Raw genomic sequence first — 17,928 nt, forward strand, 5'->3', positions numbered from 1 at the left:
AGCAATTGACTTTGTATGCTTTTTTTTTTTTTTTAACCAACTTTGCTAAACTTTGTAGTTAATTTTGATGATCAATCTCTGTTCTTTTAGGTCATCTAAGAATACAATAATATTAAGTGTGCATAATGAGAGTTTTATTTCTTCCTTTGTAATCTGGATACTTTTCTTGTTTCCTTTTCTTGTATAATGCATTGGCCAGGACTTTCAGCACAATGTTAGATGAAAGAACTAGTACCTAAAGACACAACCTAACAATACTAAAATTCCATCTTTGGAGATCTGTTAACTGGGATCGCCTTAAAGAACAGTTTCTGTGTTAGTCAGGGTCCTGTCAGAAGACCAGTTATTTTGAACAGAGAGGTTTTAAAATGAAGAACTATTCACTAGATATAAAGACTTTTTAACTCAATCACGGAAAAGGCAAAAAAGTAACACCACAGTATTATGCAGGTGACTATGGAAAAGAGCCATCACCCCTGAAGCTAGGAGAACAAATGGAAAAGATCTTTGAGGGAGCATAAGGCAGCCACTGTGAGTGTTGAGAAATTTTTTAAAAAACATCTGAAAGGTGTTTATGGGAAAGTTTATAAACCCTTATTGAAAAATAATAAATATATAAATACATTAAATCATATACCATGTCCATGGATTGGAAAACCCAATATGTTAAAGACCACTTTGGGAGGCTGAGGCGGGTGGATCAGCTGAGGTCAAGAGTTCAAGACCAGCCTGACCAACATGAGTAAACCCTGTTTCTACTAAAAACACAAAAAATTAGCCTGTAAACCCGGCTACTCAGGAGGCTGAGAGGCTGAGATAGGAGAATCGCTTGAACCTGGGAGTCGGAGGTTGCAGTGAGCCAAGATCATGCCATTGCACTCCAGCCTGGGCAACAAGAGAGAAACTCCATCTCAAAAACAAACAAAAAAAATTAATTCTCACTCAATTGATGAGTAGATCCATTAAGATTCCATTTTAAATCCCAGCAGTATTTTCCTAGAACATTACATGCTGATTATAGATTTATATATAAGACCCGAAACACTCTTCAAAAGAAAAAGCACGTTGTGGGCAGACATCAAATTTTCTTATATAGCAATAATAATTAGAAAAAATAGAGCATGGAATAAATGACAGAGCCTAAAATTCACATATTGATGGAAAAATCTATGACAGAGGTGGCATTGCAGTTAAGTGGGGAAAGGAGAGACTATTTTATAAATTGTGTTGAGATATCTGCTATCCCTAGAGAAAAAATATTAATTTGCATTCTGTCCTCCAAAATCTATTCTGCTAAAATAAAAACATAAATACAAAAATACAAAATCAGTAAATTTTTAAAGATAATATAGGGACCAGGTGCAGTGGCTCACACCTGTAATCCCAGCACTTTGTGGGGGTCAAGGTGGGCTGACCACTTGAATCCAAGAGTTCGAGACCAGGCTGGGAAACATAGTGAAGCCCCGTCTCTACCAAAAATACAAAAATTAGCCAGGCATGGTGGTGCACGCCTGTGGTCCCAGCTACTCAGGAGGCTGAGGCAGGAGGATCACTTAAACCCAGCACACCACTGCACTTCAGCCTGGGTAACAAAGCAAGACCCTGTCTTCCAAAAAAAAAAGGCAAAACCATGATGTTCCCACTCTGTTATGGGTGTTAACAAACCTCTCCCTTACAGACAGCTGGAAAATGACTAGGCAGTGGTGATATGACCAATATATCCAAGGCCTGACCAATTACATAGGAACCCTTCTTAAGCACAGATTCCATAAGTAGAAATTATGCCTTTGCAAATTAGGTTACTCACTTTCTTTTTCATCTTATATGAGATGCCTTCTTTTTCCCAGCTCACATTTCACATTCGCATGCCTTTTTTAGTATTAACATAAATACAGTAGAATTTACTTTTTCATGTACAGTAAAATTTACCTTTTATGTATAGTTCTATTAATACATGCTTAGAATCATGTAAGCACCACAAAAAAAAAAATACAGCCACCAACACACGTGCATGTGCGCGCACACACACACACTAATGCTTTCCCCCAATTCCAGTCCCTGCAAAGCACAGATTTGTTCTCTATCCCTAGTTTTGTCTTTTCCAGGATGTTGTATAACTGTAATCAAATAGTACGTAACCATTTGGGATTGGCTTCTTTGCATAATATCTTTGAGTTTCTTCCCTGCTGTGTCTATTAATTTTTCATTTCTTTTGATCGCTGAGTGGTATTCCATTGTTTGGATGTACCACTTTTTGTTTAACCACTAACCCATTGAAAGACATTCAGGTTGTTTCCTGGGTTTGTTAATTATAAATAGAACCGCTATAAATAGCCACGTATAGCTGTGATGGTTAATACTGAGTGTCAACTTGATTGGATTAAAGGATACAAAGTATTGATCCTGGGTGTGTCTGTGAGGGTGTTGCCAAAAGAGATTTGCTTTTGAGTCAGTGGGCTGGGTAAGGCAGATCCACTCTTAATCTGGTGGGCACAGTCTAACCAGCTTTCAGTGACTATAAAGCAGGCAGAAAAACGTGAAAAGACGAGACGGGCCTATCCTCCCAGCCTCCACCTTTCTCCTGTGCTGGATGCATCCTGACCTTGAACATCGAACTCCAAGTTCTTCAGTTCTGGAACTTGGACTAGCCCTCCTTGCTCCTCAGCTTGCAGACAGCCTATTGTGGGACCTTATGATAGTGTAAGTTAACACTTAATAAACTTCCCTTTATATATATATATATATATATATATATATATATATATATATACACACACACACACACACACACACACATACACACACACACATATATATATATATCCTATTAATTTTGTCCCTCTAAGAGAACCCTGACTAATACAGATTTTGGTACCAGGAGTAGTTCTAAAGGAACAGAATATTAAGGATGGAATTTTTTCATTGATTTAGGGGTTTCTGGAGTTGGCTGCTTAATACGATTAGACCCAAAAATGCTAAGGACTCTGCTTCTAATAATATGGAGAACACTGACAGTCCTTGCCATGAACTGTTTAGAGAGTTGTGCAAAGTAAATGCATTTGGCACTCTTGAGTCACCGCTCGTGAGAGGCAAGGAGTTTAGTGACTCTATACATAATACCTTTGACCATATGTGGAGAACCAAGGAACATAATGAAGTGGATTGGTTGCTCCTAAGTTCAGTAGATAAAGTGATGAAAGAAAATGATGAGCTCAGGGATTCTGTCTCCCGGCTTCAGAAGCAGATACTGAGCCTCAAATCTCCTAAGATTGCCCTGAGTGACAGCCTTATCTCCTGCAGAGAAAGAGCTGAAATTGTGGAAAAACAAAGCTCTGGTGCGAGTGGCTGACCTGCAACAAAAGGTACATGCACAGCCTCGCCAGGTATCTACTGTTAAAGTGAGGGCATTGATTGGAAAAGAATGGGACCCTGCAACTTGGAATGGGGACGTGTGGGACGACCCTGATGAAGCTGGGGACACTGAGTTTGTAAACTCTGATGAACCTTGTGAGAAGGAGCAGCTTCCCCATCCCAAGTAGTGGCAACATCCCCTCCTCGACCCATGCTGCCATCAGCCTTTCCTCCTTTGTCTGAGGAGATAAACCCTGTGCTACCTGAGGCAACAGTGATGGCCTTCCCTGAGGCAGTTGCCAGGCAAGATAATGTTGATCCTCCTCAGGAGCCACCCCAACACTGCTGTTTGCTTCTAGACCTATAACTAGACTAAAGTCCCTTCAGGCCCCTGGAGGTGAGGTTGAGAGTGTGACCCATGAGGAGATGCGATACACTCAAAAAGAACTATTTGAGTTCCCTACTTTATATAAACAGCAATCTGGAGAACAGGCATGGAAATGGGTATTAAGGGCATGGGATAATGGTGGAAGGAACATAAAGTTGGATCAGGTTGAATTTATTGATCTGGGCAACCAAAGTTGCCGTAGTGGCAGGGATGGAGGTTATGCATGGGCTCAGGAACATGGACTTCCACTCACCAAAGCTGACCTGGCTATGGCCACTGCTGAGTGCCCAATTTGTCAGCAGCAGAGACCAACACCGAGCACTCAATATAGCACCATTCCTTGGGGTGATCAGCCAGCCACCTGGTGGCAGGTTAATTATATTGGACCTCTTCCATCATGGAAAGGGCAGAGGTTTGTCCTCACTGGAATAGACACTTACTCCAGATATGGGTTTGCCTATCCTGTATGCAATGCTTCTGCCAAGACTACCATCGATAGACTCACAGAATGCCTTGTCCACCATTGTAGTATTCCACACAGCATTGCCTCTGACCAAGGCACTCACTTCACAGCTAAAGAAGTGCAGCAGTGGGCTCATGCTCATGGAATTCACTGATTTTAACATGTTCCCCATCGTCCTAAGGCAGCTGGATTGATAGAACGGTGGAATGGCCTTTTAAGGTCACAATTAAAATGCCAGCTAGGTGACAATACTTTGCAGCGCTGGGGCAGAGTTCTCCAAAAGGCTGTGTATGCTCTGAATCAGCATCCGATATATGGTACTGTTTCTCCAATAGCCAGGATTCACTGGTCCAGGAATCAAGGGGTGAAAGTGGAAGCGGCACACTCACCATCACCCCTAGTGATCCACTAGCAAAATTTTTGCTTTCTGTTCCCGCAACATTAGGTTATACTGGCCTAGACGTCCTAGCTACAGAGGGATGAATGCTGCTACCGGGAGACACAATGATTCCATTAAACTGGAAGTTAAGATTGCCACCTGGACACTTTGGGCTCCTCCTACCTTTAAGTCAGACTAAGAAGGGACTTGCAGTGTTGGCTGGGGTGATTGGCCCAAACTATCAAGATGAAATCAGTCTACCACTCCACAATGGAGGTAAGGAAGAGTACTCATGGAATACAGGAGATCCACTAAGGAGTCTCTTAGTATTACCATGCCCTGTGATTAAGGTCAATGGGAAACTACAACAGCCCAATCCAGGCAGGACTACAAATGGTCCAGACCCTTCAGGAATGAAAGTTTGGGTCACTCCACCAGGGAGAAAAAAAAAAAAACAAAAACCATGACCTGCTGAGGTGCTTGCAGAAGACAAAGAGATATAGAATGGGTAGTAGAAGAAAGCAGTCATCAATACCAGCTATGGCCACAACCAGCTGCAGAAATGAAGGCTGTAATTGTCATGAGTATTTCCTCCTTCTTTTGTTAAAAACATGTTTGTGCATGTATACACTTGTACTAAGAAAATATCTTCATTTTATTTCCTTTTCCTTTATCACGTGACATAAGATTTATTTACTTCATATCAGCATTTAAGTATTGTTAACTTTATGTAATAGTATTTGGGTTAGGGATTGGTGCATTTCTGGTTGTACGAAGGATAGTTGTATTATGCTAATCAGAATTATGACTTCATTATTGTCTTTATTTGAAGATTATGTATAATCTCAAATGGAGATGTGTATGGGTTCAAGTTGACAAGAGGGGACTTGTGATGGTTAATACTGAGTGTCAACTTGATTGGATTGAGGGATACAAAGTATTAATCCTGGGTGTATCTGTGTGGGTGTTGCCAAAAGAGATTAAAATTTCAGTCAGTGGGCTGGGGAAGGCAGATCCACTCTTAATCTGGTGGACACAATCTAATCAGCTTCCAGTGAATATAAAGCAGGCAGGAAAATGTTAAAAGGAGAGACAGGCCTAGCCTCCCGGCCTACATCTTCGGATTCTTCAGTTTGGGTACTCGGACTGTCTCTCCTTGCTCCTCAGCTTGCAGATAAGCTATTGTGGGACGTTGTGATTGTGAAAGTTAATACTTAATAAACTCATATATATATACACGAGTTATATATATTAGGATATATATATAATAGTTCTGTCCCTATTAGTTCTGTCCCTCTAAGAGAACCCTAATCAAGCTGCGTCCCAGAGATTCTGGTACATCGTCTCTTTGTTCTCATTAGTTTCAAAGATCTTCTTGATTCCTGCCTTAATTTCATTATTTACTCAGGAGTCATTCAGGAGCAGGTTGTTCAATTTCCATGTAGTTGTGTGATTTTTAAGTAAATTTCTTAATCTTGAGTTCTCATTTGATTGTGCTGTGATCTGAGAGACTGTTATGATTTCAGTTGCTTTGCACTTGCTGAGGAGTGTTTTACTTCCAATTATGTGATCGATTTTAGAGTGAGTGCCATGTGGTGATGAGAAGAATGTATATTCTGTTGTTTTGGGATGGAGAGTTCTGTAGATATTTGTCAGCTCCTCTTGATCCAGAGTTGAGTTCCAGTCTTGAATATCTTTGTTAATTTTCTGTCTCAATGTTCTGTCTAATATCGTCAGTGGGGTGTTAAAGTCTCCCACTATTATTGTGTGGGAGTCTAAGTCTCTTTGCAGGTCTCTAAGAACTGGCTTTATGAATCTGGGTGCTCCTGTATTGGATGTATATATACTTAGGATAGTTAGCTCTTCTTGTTACATTGATCCCTTTACCATTATGTAATGCCTTTCTTTGTCTTTTTTTATCTTTATTGGTTTAAAGTTTTATCGGAGACTAGGATTGCAACCCCTGCTTTTTTCTGCTCTCCATCTGCTTGGTAAATATTCCTCCATCTCTTTCTTTTGAGCCTATGTTTGTCTGTACACGAGTTGAATACAGCATACCAATGAGTCTTGACTCTATCCAGCTTACCATTCTGTCTTTAATTGGGGCATTTAGCCCATTTACATTTAAGGTTAATATTCTTATGTGTTAATTTGATCCTGTCATCATGATGCTAGCTGGTTATTTTGCAGACTTGTTTATATGGTTGCTTCATAGTGTCACTGGTCTGAGTACTTCAGTGTGTTTTTGTAGTGGCTGGTGATGGTTTTTCCTTTCCATATTTAGTGCTTGCTTCAGGAGCTCTTGCAAAGGCAGGCCTGGTGGTTGTGAATTCCCTCAGCCTTTTTTTTTTTTTTTTTTTTTTTTTTTTTTTTTTTTTTTTTTTTTTTTATCTAAAAAGGATCTTTTTTCTCCTTTGCTTATGAAACTTAGTTTGCCCGGAAATGAAATTCTGGGCTGGAAATTCTTTACTTAAGAATGTTGAATATTGCCCCCCAATCTCTTCCGGCTTCTGTTGAGAAGTCTGCTGTTAGTCTCATGGGCTTCTTTTTGTAGGTGACCTGGCCTTTCTCTGTGGCTACCCTTAACATTTTTTCTTTCATTTTGACCTTGGAGAATCTGAACGATTATGTGTCTTGGGGTTTATCTTCTCATGGAATATCTTACTGGGGTTCACTGCATTTCCTGAATTTGAATGTTGGCCTGTCTTGCTAGGATGGGGAAGTTCTCTTGGATGATATCCTAAAGTATGTTTTCCAACCTGGTTCCATTCTCCCCACCTCTTTCAGGTACCCCAATCAATTGTAGGTTTGGTCTTTTTACATTATCCCATATTTCTTGGAGGTTTTGTTCATTCTTTTTACTTCTTTTTTCCTCTAATCTTGTTCGCCTGACTTATTTGTAGTTTGGTTCCATTTTGGTCATAGAACACACTCTAAGTATAATTTCAATTCTTTAACATTTGTTTAGCTTTGTTTTATGGCTCAGGTTCTGTTCTATCTTGATAAATGTTCCATAGGCATTTGAGAAGAATATATGTTTTCCTGTTGTTGGGTAGCATGTTCTATATATGTCGTTAGATCCTGTTGACTGGTGATGTTAAGTTCTTCTGTATCCTTGTAGATTTTCTTTAAGATGGGGTCTCACTCTGTCACTGAAGCTGGAGTGCAGTGGCATGATCATAGTTCACTGTGACCTCATTTCCTGGACTCAAGCAAGCCTCCCACTTCAGCCTCTCAAGTAGCTAGAACTACAAGCGTGCACCAACACGCCCGCCCCCAATTTTTTTTTAAGGATGGGGTCTTGCTGTGTTGTGCAGGCTGCTCTCAAATCTGCCTTATAGATTTTTTGGTCTACTTCTACTACAAGGTACTGTACAAAGGTGTTGACGTCCCTAACTACAATTACGAAGTCTGTTTCTCCTTTCAGTGCTATCACTTTTTGTGTCACATATTTTGCAGCTCTGTTGTTCGATATACATACATTTAGATTGCCATATCTTCTTGGTTAACTGATCTTTTCATCATTATTATACTGTCCCTATCTGTCTCTGGTAATTTTCTTGACTTTATCTGATATTAGTATAGCCATGCCTGCTCGCCTTTGTTTTGTTTTTTAGACGAAGCCTTGCTCTGTCACCCAGGCTGGAGTGCAGTGGCACAATCTTGGCTCACTGCAGCCTCAGCATCCCAGGTTCAAGTGATCCTCCCACCTCAGCCTCCCAAGTAGCTGAGCTTACAGGCGCCCACCACCAAGCCCACCTAATTTTTGTATTTTTAGTAGAGATGGGGTTTCACCATGTTGGCTAGGCTGGTCTTGAACTCTTGGCCTCAATTGATCCACCACCTTGGCCTCCCAGAGTGCTGGAATTACAGGTGTGAGCCACCATGCCTGGTCCTACATATGTCTTTTTCCATCATTTTATTTTCAACTTTCATACATTTGAAGTGAGTTCCTTATAGACAGCATACAGTGGGTCATGATTGTTAATCCACTCTGCCAAATGGTTCTTTAATTGGTATATTTAGACCTTTTATATATTATATAATTATTGATATGTTTGGGCTTAAGTATGCCATTTTATTTTTTGATTTCTATTTCTTCTCTGTGTTTTTAATATTTTTCTTTTCCCGGCCTTCTTATGGGTTATGAATGTTGCGCAGAATTCTGAGTTATCTATTACGTTTTTAGTGTATCTCCTTGTATAGCTTTTATAGTAATTATAAAAGCTGTAATAGGTATTATATTATACATACATAATTTTTCACAGTGAACTGGTGTCATTTTACTAGTTCTACTGAAATATAGAAATTTTACCTCCAGTCATGTCTTTTTAGCCACATTTCCTTATTTATAATAAAATTATATTAAATATTTCCTCTAAAAACATGTAAAACCACATCAGAGAATGTTATAATTTTTACTCCAACTGTCAAACATAATTTAGAAGACTCAAGCAGAGAAAGCAAGCCTATTGCATTTACCCATATTTTTATTTATTGTGTTCTTTCTTCTTTTCTTATGTTCCGTAACTCCTTCTTTTTTTTTCATTGCCTCTCTGTTTAGATAACTTTTTTTAGCTGTTCTGTTAGAGTAGGTCTTTTCGTGATGGCGATTAATTCTCTTATTTTTCTTCATCTGAGAATGCCTTGGTTTTCCTTTCATTCCTAAAGAAAACATTCTCTGTGCGTAGGATTCTGAGTTGAGAGTTCCTTTTATTCAGTACTTGAAAAATGTTATGACATTTCCTTCTGTTCTCCGTGATTCCACCGTCATTCAAATTGTTATTCTCTATAAAGAAGGTGTTTTCACTGGCTGCTTTAAATATATTTTATGTCCTTAGTTTTCAGAAATTTAATTAAAATTTGTCTTGGTACAAATTTCTTTGAGTTTGTCTTGTTTGGGATTTGCTTAGCTCCTTGAATCTGTGTTTACCTGAGTTATCAGGTAAATATCCAAGAGAACAAAAGAGGAAAAAAATGATTGGGATAAAGGAGACCAAAAGGAGTAAAAGAGAGAAGGAAAATTTTACCCTAGAGATACAAGCCACTCTAAAATATTTTGTTTAATGAAAACGTGGGAGAAAGGGGACTGCAGGGAAAGGCTACTGTCAAGAAGCACCGTGTCCATTTCTCCTCCATTCTTTCCTCTTATGAGCCAAAGATAGAAACTAAAACAACCTAAAACTAGGGGGTTGTTTGTGATGGATCCCCGACCAGATTACTTAAGGGTTCATATCTGCTGCTCGCACCCTGAAGGCTGAGCACTGAGCAAAGGCCATGATGCCTACCTGAGGAGTAGGTATCCCTAAGAACCCAAACATCCCAGAATGTGTCTGGGAACATACCAAGGAAAACAGTCTCATTGCAAACAGTAGGCAAAGAGCCAGAATATTTGCTTAAAAGAAGCTTAGGGCTGGATGATGGGGCAGATCTCTGGAGCTGTCCTGCTGCCACCCAGGAATACCTTGTATGTAAGTCCTAATAAATTCATCTACTCACAAACCTAGATTTGTCTCAGCCATTCTTTGGTTTCTTGGCACTTTCTCAGTTTGGGAGTATGTTGCAGTCCCAGTTTTGTTTTTTGTTTTTGTTTTTGTTTTTTTGTAACAGCCTGAGGGAGAGGAATAGAAAAAAAAAATCATAATAACCTGAATTCAGGGTGCCTTAGTCTATTTTGTGTTGTTATAAGGAATTCCTGAAGCTGCGTAATTTATAAAGAAAAAGGATGCATTTGGCTCACAATTCTGATGTCTAGAAAAGTTCAACATTGGGCATCTGCATCCGGTTATGTCCTCAGGCTGCTTCCACTCGTGGCGGGAGTCAAAGAGGAGCCAGTGTGTGCAGAGATCACAAGGCAAGAGAGGAAACAAAAGTAGGGAGAGGTGCCAGAGTCTTTTTAACAACCAGCTCTTATGGGAACTAATAAAGTCAGAACTCACTCACCCCAAGAAAGGGCATTAATCTATTCATGAGACATCTTCCCCCATGACCCAAACACCTTCCACTGGGCTCCCTCTCCAACACTGAGGATCAAATTTGAACATGAGGTTTGGAGGGGATCAAACATCCAAACTATAGCACAGGGAGAGAAAAAAAAATAACCAACTGAATTATATGTAGATATAATTTTTGTCAATTTTTATTTTAGGTTTGGGGGCACATGTGAAGGCTCATTACACAGGTAAACATGTGTCATGGGTTTTTTTAATACATATTACTTCATCACCCAGGTATTAAGCCCATACCCAATAGTTAACTTTTCTGCTTCTCTCCCTCCTCCCTCAAATAGACCCCAGTGTCTGTTGTTTCCTTTTTGTGTTCATAAGTTCTTTCATTTAGCTCCCACTTATCAGTGAGAAGATGCTGGACTTGGTTTTCTGTTCCTGAGTTAGTTTGCTAAGGGTAATGGCCTCCAGTTCCATCCATGTTCCTGCAAAAGACATGATCTTATTCTTTTTGATGGCTGCATAGTAGTCCATGGTGTATATGTACCACATTTTCTTTATCTAATCTGTCATTGATGAGCTTTTAGGTTAATATAGACATAATGAATAGATTGTACATGTACATAGATATAGATATCAAACGTATATCTAAATTAAAACAAACATCCATAATTTCACCCAATTGGAAATCCAAAATTTATATACCAAAGAATTTATATAACAAAAAGATAGATAAGGTTGTGATTGCATTTAGAACTGTAAGGGTTTTTTTTGTTTGTTTGTTTTTTGTTTTTTGTTTTTAGAGATGGAGTCTTGCTCTGTCACCCAGGCTGGAGTGCAGTGGCGTGATCTCGGCTCACTGCAACCTCCGCCTCCCAGGTTCAAGTGATTCTCCTGCCTCAGCTTCCCAAGTAGCTTGGACTACAGGAGTGCACCACCACATCCAGCTAATTTTTGGAATTTTTAGTAGAGACAAGATTTCACTATGTGTTGGCCAGATTGGTCTTGAACTCCTGGCCTCAAGTGATCTGCCTGTCTCGGCCTCCCAAAGTGCTGGGATTACAGGCATGAGCCACCATGCCTGGCCAGAACTGAAAGCTCTAAATTAACTTTAACATTTGCCAAAATGCACCAATTGAGAAACCTCATGGACTTAATAAATACTCAAATTATGCTTATGCCTGAGATTCCAACAAATTTAAACATTATACCCCAAATAAATTTAAAAGATAGCTAAATCACTTTTTAAAAATAGCTATGCCTTATTTTATATCTTGATTGAATTGCCCATAGTTGTTGTACTCAGTGCCTTAAAGTATCTCACATTGAACATAGACTCCATGACACAATAAGTAATAAATTAAAATTAAATTTTTGGCACTCAAAATTGGCTTGATAAAATAGGATCATATAAATCCCGTTAAAATAGTTAATATCATTCAAGGTAAGTTAAAATAGGCCCTTGAAGGACTGAAAGTTGTTACCTAAAACCTCATTTATATAACATAAAAGGGATAAAGGGGATAATTATTCCCTGCTGCTTGTCCATTTAACAGCCCAGTGTTGCCTGTTCTTAAACCTGGAAGATAATAAGCAGCAGGCACCTCACGGTGGAGAACTACAACATTAATGCTGTGGACTTATCTACTAGGGCCTCATATCCAGTATCTAATATGACTAAAATTACTAACTCTATCCAGTCAATAACTGCTAAATACTCTGTTCTTACAGACTTGGCTAATATGTTCAATATGTTCAATTCCATGCCAATTTCAACAGACTCCACTGTAGTTTGCCTCTATTGTGGAAGAGACACAATATACCTCTTGCAGGCTACACTTCGGTACCTTCATAATTTTGCATTGATGCACACATCTTACAAACAAGATCCTTTTTAATACTTAATTTTTCTAGAGTAGGTTCACAGCAACATTGAGCAGAAAGTACAAAGATTTTCCATATACCCACTGCCCGCATTCATGCATAGCCTCCCCCATTAGCAATATCTCCCATTAGCGTGGTACATTTGTTACAATCAATTAATCTAAATTAATACATCATAATCACTCAAAATCCATTGGAACTTCTACATTAGCATTCATTCTTCTTGTACATTTTATGGGTTCGGAAAAATGTATAATGACATATATCCATTATATAGTATCAAACACAGAATTTTCATTGCCTTAAGAATCCTCTGTGGGTCAACTATTCATTCCTCCCACTCCCTTAATCCTTGGAAACCACTGATCATTTTACTGTCTCCATAATCTTGCCTTTTACAAAATGTCATATAGTTGGAATCATACAGTATATGGCTTTTTCAGATGGCCTTCTTTTTAAAGAGACAGGGACAGACAAGATCTTAAATGCATGCATCTTCCTCTGGGAGCACAGATATGATATTACATTAATAACCTCCTCCAAGGAGATGTCATTTAGTCTACTCATATGGACATAAAAGTGCAACATCTTTTCATCCTTTTTGTGTTCTCATGGCAAAATATTCTTCACTTACAAATTTTACTTAATCTCATTGATACTGTAACTTATAAATCAACCCACTTTAAATGTGGCCCCCTCAAAAAAAAGGCTCTACAAGCTATCCAAATTAATACCAACAGACACACCCATTGGTGCCTGCAGAGATTCCTTTACTGAGGAGACTTTAACAAGCTCTACTCATGCCTCCTAAAGTCTAGACCACCTGTGATGGCTACGAATTGCCTGAGTGCTCTCAGCCTCATGCTATATGCCATTAAAACCACAAATGACTAGCTCTATACTGGGCTCTCTTGGACATAGAGGCTCTCACAGATTCTGAGTCCGTGACCCTGCATACCTGGCTACCTGTTATGCTTTCGGTCATGGAAACAGCACCCTGTAAGCTCAGCCCCTCAGAGGGCCCAGGTTTGTCTCTATCCTGTCTCAAGGAGGCTACCAAGTCCTGGGGTCTCTAGCATATTCACACGCAGAAGGGAGTGACGTCCCGTGTCCTTGGTCCCTTGCCAGATGCCATAGTGCTGGAGGAGGTCACCTCTCCCCCAGACCCCTTGGCTACCTGGGAAGCTCCTTTGGATTGACTGAGTGAAGAGCAGTAGAAGTTCACAAACTATATGAATGCCACTGCCCACCACCATACGTGATGGAGCTAGGTGGAATATTACTGAATGCTGGATGCCCTGGCCAACAAATGGCCCCATCTCCACATTCTTTATGAAGAGTTGAGCCATTGCCTAATGAATTGTCCCTTTTAGATTAAGGAACACTAAGAACCTCTTTCCTCTTAGATATCCAAAATCACATGCCTGTGTATATTAAGGCCACCATATGAGGCCTTACAATTACCGAGGTGATAACCAAGGCAGACATTTCACATTGCAAAATACACCCTGAATGGGCTCCTGAAAGAGGCATTCAATGAAACTTTCATGACTCTAATAGGTCCCAAATAACCATTTTAACTGAGAAACATAAGAGTCTCTCCAAACAACTTCTTTTAAAGTTCCAGTCCAACAAACGGACCTCTCAATGTGTCTTTATCTTGCCCCAGGCTTTAACTTAATTTTATAGATTTTCAATATCAAACCCCTCCCATCAGGGGGACACAGCAAGTGTGTATATTCTCTGGGGACCAATTAATAGTGATTGTCCAATGGGCTAGGCAGCTGCTTATCTGATATGAGACCCATTTGAGCCTAAACTTCAACCATAAAACAAGCAAGCAAGAAAAACCAAAACTCTGTCAAATGCAGCTGCACACCATTCTGTTTTGTTTATCTTTTTGGTTTTGTTTGTTTGTTCTTGCTTTTTGTTTTCGTCTGAGACAGGGTCTCACTCTGTTACCCAGGCTGGAGTGCAGTGGCATGATCATGAATCACTCCCCTCCTCTACCTCCTGGGTTCAGGCAATCCTCTCACCTCAGCCTCCCGAGTAGCTGCAACCACAGGCACACGCCACCACACCCAGCTAATTTTTTATGGTTTTTGTAGAGACAGGGTTTTACCATGTTGCCCAGGCTGGTCTTGAATGCCTGAGCTCAAGCAATCCACCTTCCTTGGCATCCCAAAGTGCTGGGATTACAAGCATGAGCTGTCATGCTCAGCCTGCTGATCTTACTATTGATGTGGGTGCTTTTGTTGTTTTACCATCTAGAGGCACCAACCCTCCATACAAGCCATTGTTTCAATCAATCATGGCAAATGCTAAGCCCCACATCAACCTGAGTCTGTATCCACTTAAAAGAAACACTCAAGACCTATATCCTAGATGACATTTTCCTGCATTGGAGCTCAATTTTAAGCAGAGAAACAGCAAGATGTGATTCCAGTCTTCATGTAAATTTTGTGGTGTTTAGAGAAAGGACTGGAGATGATGCTGCCTCAGATGACACCGATCCAGCTTACCATCAGAGATGAATTTACTCCTGCACCAGACATGGCATCACCCTTGACACAAAAACCTTCGCCCCAGTGACATCCATGGACTGTCTCTTCTCAGGCACAAACTGGACACAGAACATTTGGCCTTTTTTCCTCTGATATCAGGGATTCTATTATGTTTCTGAGTGTACTGTCTGCTTAGCCTATCATCCTGGCATACTCCTTGTCTCAGCCAAAACATACACCCCACACTCCCATGCCTGAAGGAAAATTTAACAGTAGTTACCACTACCTATGCCATTCTAAAAATTAATGGAGGGCCAAGCACAATGACTTGTGCCTATAATTCCAGCACTTTGGGAGGCTGAGGCAGGAGGATTGCTTAATTCCAGGAGTTCCAAGCCAGCCTGGGCAACACGGGGAAACCCCATCTCTACAAAACATATAACAGTTGGCTGGGCATGGTGGTGTATGCCTGTAGTCCCAGCTACTCAAGAGTCTGAGGCAGGGGAATCTCTTGATGTCGGGAGGTCAAGGCTGCAATGAGCTGTGACCACACCACTGCACTCCAGCCTGTGACAACTCTTGACCTCAAGTGATCTACCTACCTCCGCAAGTTCTCCATTTTGATTAATCTCTTCATTGGCTGAATTTCATTGCAATGTAGTTTTCAAGAAGATATTAGAGAACTATGTTTTCCATGTCCATTGGATAAGAATGTCGGATATTTCCTTTATAGTCAAATGACATCTTGGTATGGCAAAACATGTGTAGATAATTAATTTTCCTAATATCCCTTAAGGAATATCTATAAAGAACTTATGAAGAAGTGAACATAGGCTAATCCCAGTTTTCCAACATCACGTCAAGTTGCTTAACTTGCAAAGTTTTCAAAGACGTATTTTTAGAGAATTAGAGAATGTTATCAAATATATAATGAAAAATATTTCTGTAGCCCAGTCCATCTTCCATGATCCAAGTGAGCATTGGACAAGATTTAAACATCCTTATCTATACTGATTATCTGGGAGACACTGGAAAATGTCAAAGGCGAATTGGTCTGTAAAAGAATTGATTCTCTGGCCGGGCGCGGTGACTCACGTCTGTACTCCTAGCACTTTGGGTGGCTGAGGCGGGTGGATCACGATGTCAGGAGTTCAAGACCAGCCTGGTCAAGATGGTGAAACCCCATCTCTACTAAAAATACAAAACAAAATAGCTGGGTGTGGAGGCGGGCACCTGTAATCCCAGCTACTCAGGAGGCTGAGGCAGGGAATTGCTTGAATCCAGGAGGCAGAGGTTGCAGTGAGCCAAGATCATGCCACTGCACTCCAGTCTGGGCAACAGAACGAGATTCATCTTAAGAAAAAGCAAACAAACAAAAACAAAATGAACAAACAAACAAACAAAAAGATTTGATTCTCCTCAGGTAAGATATTTGAAAGAGCCTCTTCCAAGTCTTTCACTGTTCGAGTTGTTGTCCGATAGTAGGATTCAGGGTAAATTACTTGCAAGTTTAAATCATACTGGCAGCTTGTCTTGCCTTCAGGACTCAAGTAGAAGATCTTTGTCATGACACACACTTTTTCAGTGTAACCACCAATTTTTGCCAGTTTCTGCTTTAAGGTTAGGGCAGTTTGTGTAGAATAGCCTTTAAACTCCTCATCCTGTACCGTGTGGAAGGTGTATAGGACTGGAGGCTTGTCCTGGGAAATCAGAAGAGCATCACAGAGGACTTTGTGGTTCTCTTGCAAGCCCAGATCCAAAGACCAGCTCCTGGAGAAGATTAGTGAGCCCTTACTGACAGAGCCCATTTCTTCACATATTAATTGCTCAAGTCCTTCATGCTGTGAGAACAAATTTCTGCAGAGGGTTTCTGGAGTACAAGTTATCTTTTCTGATAGCCCTAGATGGGGAAATAATGATAAATTATAAAAGATTGAGAACTTCCAACTTAAGCCATGAATACAAAGCAGCTTGTATCAGATTAATTCTCCCACCAAAAGCAACTATAAAAGCTGTGTAAAAGTGTATCAGGGCCAAGCATGGTTGCTCACACTTGTAATAACAACACTTTGGGAGGCAGAGGCAGGAGGATCACTTGTGCCCAGGTGTTCAACACCAGTCTGGGCAACATTGTAAGACCTCTTCTCTACAAAAAGTTTAAAAAGTTAGCCAAGCACGGTAGTGCATGTTGGTAGTCCCAGCTACTCAGGAGGCTGAGGTGGGAGGATCACTTGAGCCCAGGAAGTTGAGGCTGCAGTGAGCTGAGATCATGCCACTGCACTCCAACCTGGGCAACAGGGTAAGACCCTGTCTCAAAAAATATATACATTTATATATATTTTTTAAATTTTATATATATATGTGTATATATAACATAAAACTATAATTTAAAGGACTGGAGAGCAACCAATACAAGCAGGACTTAAAGGTCTACAATCTTTAATAGAGAAGAAGCACAGGAAGTAGCTTCACATTCACCTCTGCTTTTTCCCTAAGGAGATTTTCCATATCACAGCATTGGTAAATAGAGCCCACACAGAAATCAGCAGTTTTACTAGGCTAAAGAAAAAAGAGGTCAGAATTCAGGGTGGCCAGAGGAGCTGGGATTTCAGAAGCAAAATCCCAGAGAAGATGAAACTGCAGAGAAGCCAAAATCTACCTACAAATTTCCCTCAACTCACTGGCTAATACAGGTGAGATGAAACACAGAAGAAAATATAAACTGGGGCTGGGTGCAGTGGCTCATGCCTGTAATCCCAGTACTTAGGAGACAGAGGCAGGTGGATTGCTTGAGCCCAGGAGTTTGAGACCAGCCTGGGCAACATGGTAAAATCCTGTCTCTACAAAAAATACAAAAATTAGCTGCAGTTAACTGTAATCATGCTACTGCATTCCAGCCTGGGCAACAGTGTGAGAACCTGTCACAAAAAGAAGGGAAGGGAAGGGAAGGGAGGGGAGGGAGGGGAGGGGAAGGGAAGGGGAAGGGAAGGGGAAGGGAAGGGGAAGGGAAGGGA

General features: G+C 40.4%; 1 protein-coding gene across 2 annotated transcripts in view; it reads right to left on the reverse strand.

The window, feature by feature from the left end:
• Nucleotides 1–10,696: 10,696 nt before the first annotated feature.
• Nucleotides 10,697–17,928, reverse strand: part of SLFN12L (schlafen family member 12 like) — a 58,175-nt gene continuing 50,943 nt past the window's right edge. For both annotated transcript variants that reach the window (XM_015119079.3, XM_015119080.3), the window contains 2 exons: nt 15,517–16,814; nt 10,697–11,011 (listed from right to left, as the gene is read on the reverse strand). In XM_015119079.3, coding sequence (XP_014974565.1) covers nt 16,264–16,814 — 551 coding nt within the window. In that variant the 3' untranslated portion in view covers nt 10,697–11,011; nt 15,517–16,263. The remainder of the gene's footprint in view (nt 11,012–15,516; nt 16,815–17,928) is intronic.

Source organism: Macaca mulatta, chromosome 16 (assembly GCF_049350105.2).
Source record: "Macaca mulatta isolate MMU2019108-1 chromosome 16, T2T-MMU8v2.0, whole genome shotgun sequence".
Lineage (NCBI taxonomy): Eukaryota > Metazoa > Chordata > Mammalia > Primates > Cercopithecidae > Macaca > Macaca mulatta.